Source organism: Sinocyclocheilus grahami, unplaced genomic scaffold (genome assembly GCF_001515645.1).
Source record: "Sinocyclocheilus grahami isolate Dianchi unplaced genomic scaffold, SAMN03320097.WGS_v1.1 scaffold1123.1, whole genome shotgun sequence".
NCBI classification, from domain to species: domain Eukaryota; kingdom Metazoa; phylum Chordata; class Actinopteri; order Cypriniformes; family Cyprinidae; genus Sinocyclocheilus; species Sinocyclocheilus grahami.
Window position 1 is genome coordinate 516042 of NW_015506302.1, and position 12958 is coordinate 528999.

The 12958-nt window shown below is 37.3% G+C and overlaps 1 protein-coding gene across 3 annotated transcripts in view; it reads right to left on the reverse strand.

Moving 5' to 3' along the window:
• Positions 1 to 8271, reverse strand: part of LOC107567048 (mucin-2-like) — a 46439-nt gene extending 38168 nt beyond the window's left edge. For 2 of the 3 annotated variants that reach the window (XM_016252642.1, XM_016252640.1), the window contains exons 1-7: positions 8125 to 8271; positions 7771 to 7929; positions 7517 to 7671; positions 7287 to 7408; positions 7133 to 7194; positions 6795 to 6953; positions 6538 to 6692 (exon numbers count right to left, since the gene is read on the reverse strand). In XM_016252642.1, coding sequence (XP_016108128.1) covers positions 6538 to 6692; positions 6795 to 6953; positions 7133 to 7194; positions 7287 to 7408; positions 7517 to 7671; positions 7771 to 7929; positions 8125 to 8264 — 952 coding nt within the window. In that variant the 5' untranslated portion in view covers positions 8265 to 8271. The remainder of the gene's footprint in view (positions 1 to 6537; positions 6693 to 6794; positions 6954 to 7132; positions 7195 to 7286; positions 7409 to 7516; positions 7672 to 7770; positions 7930 to 8124) is intronic. The other variant, XM_016252641.1, reaches the window with a different exon arrangement.
• Between the last annotated feature and the right edge of the window lie 4687 nt (positions 8272 to 12958).

Consider the following 12958-nt stretch of genomic DNA (forward strand, 5'->3'; position numbering starts at 1 on the left):
ATTATCTATCAATTTCTTCAGAAATAACTCCATCATGGAGGTGTTTGTATAAGCCCACAATTCCTAAGAGGTCTAGGGACCTCCAATGGAGAGTACTCCATTGTGCTGTGGCAACAAATAGTTTTGTGTCAATTTAATGGGATGGTTTTGTCTACATGCCCTTTTTGTAATATTCTTGATACTTTTAATTTTTTGTGATTGTTTAAGATTAATTCCTTTGTTTGAATTGTTGGACAAAATATTTACTAAACTTGGTTTTATGTTTACAAAAAATATGTTCATTTTGGGTGTGAAGTATAAGAAAGAATGGAAAGCACAGTGTACACTTGGTAATTTTCTAGTGGGACAGGCAAAGTTGGCTATTTTAAAATCCCATGGATGCAGGAATGAAGGGAGAGATGCTGATTTGCTTGGAATGTTCAAATCTCTTGTAGAGGGTTGGGTTTTTGTGGAATATGCATATTGTAAATTAACAAATAATATGCATTTTTTTTATTTGAGGTGGAGTGTGAAAAATGCTCTTGTGATGAGAGATGAGCTTGGAGAGTTAGTTTAATTGGTGAATTGTAAAGAATGTTTTTAAAGTAGTTGTTTGATTAAAAGAGTTTTAAATGTCTCTCTCTCTCTCTCTCTCTCTCTCTCTTGCTCGCTCTCTCGCACACACACACAGGTTTTTGTGGAATATGCATATTGTAAATTAACAAATAACATGCATTTCTTTGATGTGAGGTGGAGTGTGAAAAATGCGAGATGCGCATTTTTAAAAAATTCTAAAATGCGTGATGAGAGACGAGTTTGGAGAGTTATTATTTAATTGGTGAATTGTAAAGAATGTTTTTAAAGTAGTTGTTTGATTAAAAGAGTTTTAAATGTCTCTCTCTCACACACACACACACTGCATGTTTTCCTGTGTGGCTGGTTCACTCGGTACAACACATGACTATGGGACATATATTCCCACCCCGCAAAATCGCCGAACTAAACAAAGGACCAGCACCACCACATACCCCATGCATTTCATGGGAGCTATGGCCCCTGGCTTGCAACCCCTGCAGTAAGCACAGACATAACCGTTGCCGCAGTCACGTCTAGTCAACAAATGAACAGACTAGTGTAGTGATGCCCAACTGGCAGTCACACAAACATCTTAAACCATGCCCATGACGTTTCCACAACCCTCGTAGAGTGCCCGAGCACCCATGTGGGTATTAGTCATAACAGGAATGTCTTATATGCTATAGACATAGCTTTCTACAATCCAATGCGAAAAATGCCATTCAAGTAGCGGCTTCACACGGGCACAAAAAACTGGTCACAGCTTGCATCTGCTCACTGTACCTGCATACATCTTGTACAAGAGCATGAAATCTCCTGTCTTCCTCCAACTGGCAGCATCCAAGACTCAAGGATTCTAAAGGCTCAAACAAAGGTTCACACATAGTCTGTAGACCTAAGCCCTAAGTACTTCGGCTGCCCCGTTCCACTCACCTTCCGTGCAACATAAACCTTGTCAACAGGAGGACATCCACGGACGTCCACGCACACTGTTTGCGATGTGAGGAGCCACCAAAATTAGCCCTGTCCAGGGGGGCTGTATCAATTCCCTCAGCGGGAGTGCGTACAGTAGGGCTCCGGACTATACAAGCGACAAAGCATCCACCCAAGTGAGGCTTTCCTGTCCATAATCAAGAAAACAACGGCAGTGCGTGTTTTCTGCAGACACAAAAAGATCAACACCGGTTCTGCGGAACCTGATCCCAGATCTGCACCATTAGTGCAAACATCACTCGATTGGGGACAGCAGGTCTGCCCCATAACCAGATCGTCTGTGCCAATTGTAGCAGGGTAAGAGAACAAACGCTCCCTTGCCAATTATGTACGACACCACATGTCGTATTTCTCATTCTGACTAACACATTTGCCCCTCAGCACTGTGTGTGTGGATGTGTGCAACCTTTATAGTGTCCCTGATAGGAAACAGGTGTGGTGCAATAATGAGTTCCTAGGCAGGGGTTTATGGGAAATGGAGTCTAGATCGTCTTATCGTGACAACTACCAGTCAAAAGGTTTTGATCAGTAAGATTTTTATTGTTTTTAAAGAAGTCTCTTCTGCTCACCAAGCCTGCATTTTATTTGATTCAAAATACAGCAAAAACAGCAATATTGTGAAATATTTTTTATTTAAAATGACTGCTTTCTATTTTAATATATTTTAAAATTTAATTTATTCCTGTGATCAAAAAGCTGAATTTTCAGCATCATTGCTGCAGACTTCAGTGTCACATGATCCTTCAGAAATCATTCTAATATGCTGATTTGCAGCTCAAGAAAACATTTATTATTATTATTATTATTATTATTATGTTGAAAACAGATTAGATTGTAACATTATAAATGTCTTTATCATCACTTTTGATTAATTTAAAGCATCTTTGTTAAATAAAAGTAATAATAAAAGTAAATAAGTAATAATTCCTTTTTGGTATAGTGCATATATAATGTTACGAAAGCTTTTTATGTGAGATAAATGCTGATCTTTGGATATTTCTATTCATCAAAAAATCCTGATGTACTCAACTGTTTTAAATATTGATGATGATAATCATAATAATAATAATAATAATAATAATAATAATAACAACAACAAATATGTTTCTTGAACAGAAAATTAGCATATTAGAATGATTTCTAAAGGATCATGTGACACTGAAGTCTGCAGTAACGATGCTGAAAATTCGGCTTTTTGATCACAGAAATAAATTACATTTTTAAATATATTTCAATCGAAAGCAGTTATTTTAAATAGTAAAAAATATTTCACAATATTGCTCTTGCTGTACTTTGGATCAAATAAATGCAGGCTAGGTGAGCAGAAGAGAATTTCTTTAAAAAACATAAAAAATCTTACTGTTCAAAAACTTTTGACTGGTAGTGTATTTGTATGTAACATAGGTTTGTTAAATCTAGGGTATTTAAGTAATTTTAAGATAAATAACTTTCTGTGATAGCAACAAATTGAAATGGGGTGGTTGTTTTCAACAAGGTGGACAAAGTTCTGTTCATAACAGTAGACCTGCTGGTGAAGAAGTGACAGGTAAGAAAAAAAAAGGCAGAGACAGATATATTGGGGATTGGGGAAAATGAAGAAAAGGGAAAGGGAAATGAAGGTGCAGTGCAAGGCCTACAACTTAGTACCTTAAGGGTAAAAATGACTACTCTAAGGTACTAATATGTTCCTATTAGGGGTAAAAAAAGGTACAAAGATATCCTTTTAAGAGTACTGCTACAGTGTCAAGCTGTTGCTTCAGTCTGGATCCAGAACACCTGAGAAGAGATGATGCAACCCCTCAGAGGACCTCAGATGATGCCAACCCTGAAACAACTTACAGAACTACCACATTTTGCTATAAGTTTGATTGCATCATATAATAACTGCTGTTAATATTGTTCATCGTCTGTTTTATTACGTCTTAAATTGATTTTTCCGTACTGCTGGTTCGTCTGGTCAGAGGAGAACTGGCCCCCCGACTGAGCCTGGTTTCTCCCAAGGTTTTTTCTCCATTCTGTCACTGATGGAGTTTTGGTTCCTTGCCGCTGTCGCCTCTGGCTTGCTTAGTTGGGGACACTTCATTTCCGGTGATATCGTTGACATGATTGCAAAGATATTATTTAAACAGAGCTGGATGTTGACATCACTGAATTCAATGATGAACTGTCTTTAACTGAAAAATTTGTGTTTACTATTGTCATTTTGCATTATTGACACTATTTTCCTAATTAATGCTGTTCAGTTTCTTTGACACAATCTGTATTGTTAAAAGCGCTATATAAATAAAGGTGACTTGACTTGACTTGACTTGTACCCCAAAAGGTACAATTTTGGCCCTCATTCAGGTATACTGATTTTCCTTCAAAGGAAGCTATAAAAGCTTACTGCATAATGTACACCATTTGCATTCAAATGTTATATGCACAACAAAAAAGACAGGAGAGAAAAACTCACTTGTATAGGTGACATTCACAAAGCTCACAAGTTCAGTCAGATCTTTTGTTGGAAGGGCTCGTTTAGTTCTCAGTTTCATTCCATTCAACAGAGTGTTAGCTACATGTATAACATTACTCTGACTTGGTATAGTACCCCGCGTTCTAAACACAAGCCTGATGTATATGATCACCTTCCCAAGCCTGCAAGAGATGATACATTTATTTATTTGGATGATTTATTTCATATCACCATCTATTTTCAAAAGATGGTAATAAAGAGGAATGTAAAGAGAAAATGTATTGCTCTTACAAGTTCGGTGGAGAAGTTGTTGTCAGAGTGCTGGCTGTCGTTAAGACTGTAAAATAAAGTAATGATTAGTGGAGAAGCTTTAAATTATAGTATGGGGTATTTATGGAGCAAGACATATAAAATGTGACATAGCAGGTGTGGATGTGGTAATACCTTCATTAGCTTTGAATAATTCCTTGACAAAGGTGCTGTTTGTGTTCAAGTCACTTTCTGAGAAAACATACTGAACACTGGCCAGAATCACTGTGCTATTATTGCTGTGTGGAGATTCAAACATGCAAAGAGGAACAAAAGTGGTTATCAAAAAAACCATACGGCTTCCCTCACAAGCCATCTACTCACACTAAAAACTACTCAATGATAAAAGCAGATTTTGTACAATCATATACACAGATAGCACACGCACATCTGCAAGAAGTCTGTTAAAGATCGCTTAATCTGGAAAGCATCTGCTGTGTACAAACATCTGATAGATGTCTTTAAGATGTCAGTTTTACATACATTCTAAATCATAAACATCTTAAAGATATTTTCTAAACGTCTGTGTGACAACTGATAGGAAACGTCCTATAGACGTATTGCAGATGAGCAAACACTCTAAAACTATAAGTCTTGCAGATGTAAATGCAGACGTCAAATAGACTTCTCTGTGATGTACATGTGCTATCAGGGAAGACATTTCTTCAGATTCAGCACTAACTTTAATTCAATGTGCTGGAGATCAAACTGAGAAGCTGAGGGGTCCTTTAGGATTTCGATAAGCTGGAGAGTGCAGTAATAAATACAGAGAGTAATGCTTATTAATTTTAAAGTTAATGCGATTAGAATAAGGCATATTCATTTTCATAGCAAGTTTTTGTGGGAAACCATTGAATCAAAGTCTCCAACTCACCAATCCATTTATAGTGCTTTTGATTAAAGTGTAAGTTTCATTCCTTAGTTCAATTTTCGCAGACATGGATATATTGCTGATTTCAAATCCAAATGTGAGAGCATAGGAGGTATCATTAATTTCTTTAAATAAACAACACAAATTATTAGTTGTGTGGTTATTTGCGAGTGCAAAAAATTTCATTAAAAGCAAGCTACTGCAGGTCTACACAATATGCATAATTCAAATGTCATATTCAGAACAAAAAGGAGCCTAAAAAGGAGAGAAAAAAACTCACTTGTATAGGTGACATTCACAAGGCTCGCATCCTGGGTTGGTGTTGAGACTTCTTTAGTTCTGTAACGTGGGCCAATCAAAGATTTGACCAACTGTAGAATGACAGTTTTACTTGGTATTTGGCCCAATGTGTTAAACACCAATCGAATATTTATATAAATCGTCCCCAACCTACCAAAGATGATAAAATAACAGGAATGTAAAGACAGATTCAGACAATAACTGGCCTTTACAAAATGACAATGGAATCATGGCTCTTACAATGTTGGTGGAGAAGTTATGCTTGTTGTCAGAGTGCTGGCTGTCGTTAAGACTGTAAAATAAAGTAGTGCTTAGTGGAGGAGGCTTGCAGTTATAGTATTTGGTGTTGGTGAAGCAACACATTTAAAAAAAAAAAAAAAATTAGTAATGTTTGATTTTCAGTTTTGACAAACCTGTCAGTGAATTAAGTGTCTGTAGGAAGCTGACTGGTTTTATGACATCTGTATCTTGAAAGTTGTACACCATACTGCCCTCAATCTGATTTAATGTACTCCTATAGAAAAACAACAATATACACTATCTGTTGCATACAGTATCAGGACATCACTGCATGTGCACAGAACAATCACTGAGAATCTTCAAGGAAATACATTATTTTATTTTCATATATTTTCATGTGAAAAAAAAAAAGATTATGAAATAGACTCATACTTGAAGATGGATGATTTGGGTTGTAAATTTGGACTGCTAGGTTCATTCAGAAGAGTGTTCAGCTGAAGGAGAAAATTCAAATCATGAATCAAACTCTGAGGAATATTTGCACGAGGCCTACAAATTTAAATGGGTAAATGATGAATGCTTACCGCTTTATTAATGGTATTCTGTACTTGCAGGTAGATGTTATTTCTGAGTGCAGAGTCCCTTGGCATGCTGATGTCACTCATATTAAACTTAAAAATGACTGCATAGGAGGATTCTGAAATTTCTGTTTGGAAAGAAATTGTTATTTTTGATTGGGTGAAAGTTTGACATTCATTGCTGTTTTGCTCAATTCCATTTAAAAAGCTTCTAAAGTGAAAATGATGACACTTACTCTCATAGGTGACATTCACCACCTTCACCGATTCATTGAGCTGTGACTCTCTGGAATTACGGAGAGTTTTGATTGCACTGAGGACCAGAGATTCCCTGGGGACTGGAGATGCGGGGTTGAACACCAGCTTGCTTGTGACTACTGCTGAACCAGATCTGTAAATATAACCACTTTTGTTTAATGTACATCCAATTTTTGCAATAAAATCATGACTTCTCCATATTTACTTTTTCTCAAAATAGAAAACCAAAATTTACATGAGGTTGGTAGCAGTAACAGAAACACTGCTTGTTGTTTCTGGAAAGACTGTTGTAGTGGTTGGTAGACGTAGCTCATTGAGGAAGCTGACTGGTTGTATGACATCTCCATCCTGGAAGCTGTATTCCATCCTGCCATCAATCTGCTTTGAAGTGCTCCTGCAGAACAAACAAAAGATATTGTTAAAGGAATTCACTCTATATTAAAACATAATACATGAAAATTACACAGCTAAAAAAAAAATAATAATAATAATAACAAATGTTTTGGATCAATTTGATTAGGTAAAATGTTTGGACACACAGTGAAGAATTTGCAATGTCAATTTGCATCTTACGTGAAGTTGGAGGTCTTGGGTTTTAAAGTTGGACTGCCAGGTTCGTTCAGAAGAGTGTTCAGCTGCAGGAGGAAAAACCAAACCATTCATCAGTTTCTCCTGAAGGCTGACATTGAAACTAATCCTTTTTACATTGTTCATTTTTGAAGTTTACCGCATTATTGATGGTATCTTGCACTTGCAGGTAGGTGTTGCCTCTAGACGCAGGGTCCTCTGGAATACTGATGTTAATCACATTAAATGTAAAGACCACAGCATAGGAGGTTTCTGAGATCTCTGTTTGGATGGAAATAGTAATTTTAAGATTTTCCAAAAGCCTGTAATACATCATTGTTTGACTGAATCTCATTTAAAATCTTTCCAAGTGAAAATGATGACACTTACTCTCATAGGTGACATTCACCACCTTCACCGATTCATTGAGCTGTGACTCTCTGGAATTACGGAGAGTTTTGATAGCACTGAGAACCAGAGATTCACTGGGGACTGGAGATGAGGAGTTGAACAGCAGCTTGCTCGTGACCACTGCTGAACCAGATCTGTAAATATAACCACTTTTGTTTAACGTACATCCAATTTTTGCAATAAAATTTCTTCTCCAATTTTGATTGTTCTCAAAATAGAAATCCAACACTTACATGAGGTTTGAAGGAGTCACAGAGAAACCAAATGTTGTTTCTGGAAAGACTGTTGTAGTGGTTGGTAGACGTAGCTCATTGAGGAAGCTAACTGGTTGTATGACATCTCCGTCCTGGAAGCTGTATTCCATCCTGCCATCAATCTGCTTTGAAGTGCTCCTGCAGAACAAACAAAAGATATTGTTAAAGGACTTCAGTCCATATTGAAACATAATTCATGAAAATTACACAGCTAATAATAATAATAATAATAATAATAATAATAATAATAATAATAAATTATTTGGATTAATTTGATTAGTTAAAATGTTTGGACACACAGTGAAGAATTTGCAATGTCAATTTGCATCTTACGTGAAGTTGGAGGTCTTGGGTTGTAAAGTTGGACTGCCAGGTTCATTCAGAAGAGTGTTCAGCTGCAGGAGAAAAATCAAACCATTCATCAGTTTCTCCTGAAGACTGGCATTGAACCTAAGCCTTTTTACACTGTTCATTTTTGTAGTTTACCGCATTATTGATGGTATCTTGCACTTGCTGGTAGGTGTCACCTCTGAGATCAGGGTCCTCTGGCATGCTGATATTAACCAGGTTACATGTAAAGACCACAACATAGGAGGTTTCCGAGATTCCTGTTTAGAGAGAAATGTTACTTTATAGATTCACCAAAAAAAGTGATTTGAAAAAAGAATTTGAGTCATTATTATTTAAAAAAAATGTAAGTGAAAATGATAACCCTTACTTTTATAGATTACATTCACCACCTTCACTGATTCATTAATTTGTGACTCTCTGGATTTCAGGAGAGTGTTGATAGCACTAAGGACCAGAGATTCACTGGGGACTGGAGACGATGAGTTGAATAGCAGTTTGCTTGCCACCACTGCTGTTGCTTGAGTTGATGCACTTGTAGCAGCTGAGGTTATAGGCATACTTGTTGTAGCTCCAGATATAGACAGTGGAGTCACACTTGTAGTTGGGGGAGCTCCAGCTGCTGACATTGACAATGGCATAGTGGTTTCTTGAGTTACAATTATAATTGTTGGTGCAGTCGTTTCAGTGGTTGCTAAAGACACAGTTTTTGTGCTTTGAGATACAAATGCAGTTGGAGCTGGGTTTTGTGTTTCTGAAAGTCGAGTTGGAGTCACTGCATTTGTAGTTGCATTTAGCAAAGATGTGGTTGTTAAAAATGATTTCGTAAATTCTGAGAACATTGGCATGGTTGTGGGTGTGACAAATGTTGTTGCTGCAGCAGTTCTGGTTGTTGTGAAAAGTGGTATTGTGGTTGGAGATATGGATGTTGTGCTTGGTGATAAAAGTGAAGAAGTGAAGATTGAAGTTGGTGCTGGAGCAGAACTTATTGTTGTTAGAGGTGCACTTGTATTTCCTGAGGAGAAAGGCATTGTTGTGGGGTTCACAGCTGTTATTGTAGAAGTGTCAGTTGTTGAAGTTACTGCTATTGTTGGTAATGCAGCATTTGTTGGAGGTTCTGGAAATACAGGCATGGTTGTCGAATTCACAGCTGTGGTTGTAGAAACTTCATTTGTTGAAGACTGTGCTGTTGTTCCTGGAGTAGCATTTTCTGTTGCTGGAGGTGCAGTTGTAGGTGCTGGGAACACAGGCATGGTTGTGGGGTTCACTGTTTTGGTTGTTAAAGTTTCATTTGTTGTTGACAATTGTGCTGTTGGAGCAGCTTTTGCTGTTGTTGTAGTTGTAGTTTCTGATGATATCTGAGTGGTTGTGGGTCTCACAGCTGTGGTTGTATAATCTTCAGTGGTTGAAGATGATGATGGAGCAGCATTTGATGTTGTTGAAGGAGCAGTTGCTGAGGATATAAGAGTGGTTGTGGGGTTCACATATTGGGTAGTAGAATCCTCAGTTGTCGAAGATTGTGTTGTTGCAGTTGGAGCAGCATTTGTTGCTGTTGAGAGTGCAGTTGTAGTCAGAGAGGATATAAGAGTGGTTGTGGGGCTCACATCTGTAGTTGTATAACCTTTGGTGGTTGAAAATGGTGTTGGAGCAGCATTTGTAGTTGTTGTAGGTGCAATTGCTGAGGATATAAGAGTGGTTGTGGGGTTCACAGCTGTGCTAGTAGAAGCTTCAGTTGTCAAAGACAGTGGAGTTGTTGGAGCAACATTTTCTGTTGCTGGAGGTGCAGAGAATACAGGCATGGTTGTGGGATTCACAGCTGCGGTTGTTGAAGCTTCAGTTGTTGAAGATTGTGCTGTTGCAGTTGGAGCAGCATTTGTTGCTGTAGAAAGTGCAGTTGTAGTTGGTGAGGATATGAGTGTGGTTGTGGAGGTCATAGCTATGGTTGTATAAGTTTCATTTTCTATTGTTGAAGATGGTGTCTCTGTTGGAGCAGCATTTTCTGTTACTGTAGGTACTGAGAATACAGGCGTGGTTGTGGGGTTCACTGCTGTGGTGGTTAAAGCTTCATTTGTTGTTGACAATGGTGTTGTTGGAGCAGCTTTTGCTGTTGTTGTAGATTCTGAAGATATATGAGTGGTTGTAGAGCTCACAGCTGTTGTTGTATAACCTTCAGTAGTCAAAGATTGTGCTGTTGCAGCATTTATTGTTGTTGTAGGTGCAGTTGCTGAGGATATAAAAGTGGTTTGGGGGTTCACATCTGTGGCAGTAGAAGCTTCAGTTTTCAAAGACAGTGGAGTTGTTGTTGGAGCAACATTTTCTGTTGCTGGAGGTGCAGAGACTACAGGCATGGTTGTGGGGTTCACAGCTGCAGTTGTTGAAGATTGTGCTGTTGCAGTTGGAGCAGCATTTGTTGCTGTTGAAGGTGCAGTTGTACTTGGCGAGGATATGCGTGTGGTTGTGGGGGTTTCAGCTGTAGTTGTAGAATATTCATACATTGTTGTTGAAGAGGGTGTTGTTGTTGGTGCAACAGCATCTGTAGTTGCTGAGAGCACAGGCATGATTTTGGGGGTCACATCTATGGTTGTGGAAGCTTCAGTTTCTGTTGTCATCAAAGATGACACTGCTGTTTGACCTGTAGCTGTTGTTGATGGTGCATTTTCTGTAGAAGCCTCAGTTGTTCTTGAAGATGCCATTGATGCTGAATCAGTAGTTGTAGGAGATGTAGTTGTGAAAGTTACAGCTGTACATGTATTTTGTTTGGTGGTCATAGATGTGGAAATAGATGCTTTAGTTTTTATTACACAAACTTCATTGGCTGTTGAAACTGGTGTTGTTGGTGAAGTTGTAGTTATGGAGGATGTACCTCCACAAACAATGCACCATACATATACTGTCAAGAAAAAAGAAAGAAACATGTTTCATTATTACCTTTTGACTAGTTAAAATTCAGTTTAGACTATTATTAAGTTCCATGAACAATTTTAACAGCTTTTGAATACATCTGTCACATTTTTTTAAACAATTTTTCAACACATAATATCCAGATTAGGTGTAGAATATACGTACATATGGTGAGGAAAACTGTCCATCTGGCATCATATTTTGAAATGAAACACCACCTAAAATAGAAGATCAATAATTTATATTATGTTTTTAATAAATTACAGAACATTCATGTGTTCATGATACTGAAAGCAACTTATTAATCATTGTGTTATTATTAAATAAAGACTGTAACTATATTTAAGGAGTACAATTATATGAAGAAGCACTCTTAGTCAAGTTCTCCATCAGCCCAGTTTATATTCTATGTTAGGGACCAGACAGACTTTGCATTCAAGGTATATACATTTTATCAGTTTTTGCATTATCTGGGAATCAAACTCAAGACCTTGGTGTTGCTAACGCCATGTTCTGTTGTTTGTGCTACAGGAAAGCACATAGGCCTAGATTTCAAGCAAACACTGAAAACTTTAAAGGAGACCTATTATGCCTCTTTTTTACAATATGTAATATAAGTCTCAAAGGGTCCCCAGAATGAAGTTTCAGTTCAAAATATCCCACGGATTATTTATTATATAATTTTGAAAATGCCTATTTTGAGTGGAAGCAGAAACACACTGTTTTCGTGCCTGTATCTTTAAATGCAAATGAGCTGCTGTTCCCCGCCCCCATTTCCAGAACAGGGCTGTGCTATTACAGCTCGTACCCCAGATACTGTGCCAAAAAAAAAATTTTGGTTTTGATTATCATGTCAATCGAGCTGAAATAATACTTTTTAAAGCCATATTAGTTGAAACTTTTGATAGTGTTTTCTGAGCACACACATCCGAAGCACACACACAGAAAACGGCTGTCACACGGCATGTGAGTACTAAACTAAGTTCCCTTTAATGTCTTATTGTGCTTAAACTCTCAAATACACATAAGTTTATGTTAAAAACATATATGAGTTACAAAAACAGTCGGTTATTATGCCTGTGAAGGTAAACAGCTGGGAAAGAAATCACATGTTTATAGATCTTCTCTTGTCTCCTCTGAGACTGGGACTCTAAATAGTGTTCTGTGCTTGTCTGTGCAGCCAAAGACAGAACAGTTAGCATGCTTTGGTCGAACTTTCGCCATATCCAATGCAAGTAACCGCTTCAAATTATTCAGATGCGTGTTTAAATTTCAGTCCCTTTTAAGGTGATTTTTGGATTCTTTGATGATTTTCCATGGTTGTGGTTAAGTGATGTGAAATACTGCCATTCTTTTCTATTCTCTATCTTTTCCTTACTTTGTTTCATTCTGTGTATATATGTTTTAGTTAGTTATATGTTAGATATAGTTTCATTTTATTAAATCCCTTATATTCACAACGGATTGTTTCTGTTTACTGTTCACAGTTCCAAGTCAATGAATGTTTGAACCTTTGCTACATTTGGCTAAGAATTACTGCTAGCACTGTACAAAGAAGGACAGTTTATTGTTCCGTGGCCAGAAAATAAATATTCCTTGAATTGATAAATGATTATATTGTCTGCTCGGTGGACGGACAGATCAAATAATTGTAATATTGATTCTGCTACAGTTAATTCGAAGATATAATCTAAATATTTATTATGAATCATAACCAGTTATAATTCGTCATAAATATTCCCCTTTTTAGAGCTAATAAATAATAATAAACGTTACATGGCTTTCGGACACACCGTTGTCTCTTGCGAAAACACAATGGCGGTGCCATGGGTGGAAACGTGCAGAGGGGCGGTGATATTATAATAAGATACCCTTTCCCAGTGGGCACCTTGATGTCAATTTGACGTCAAAAAATTGT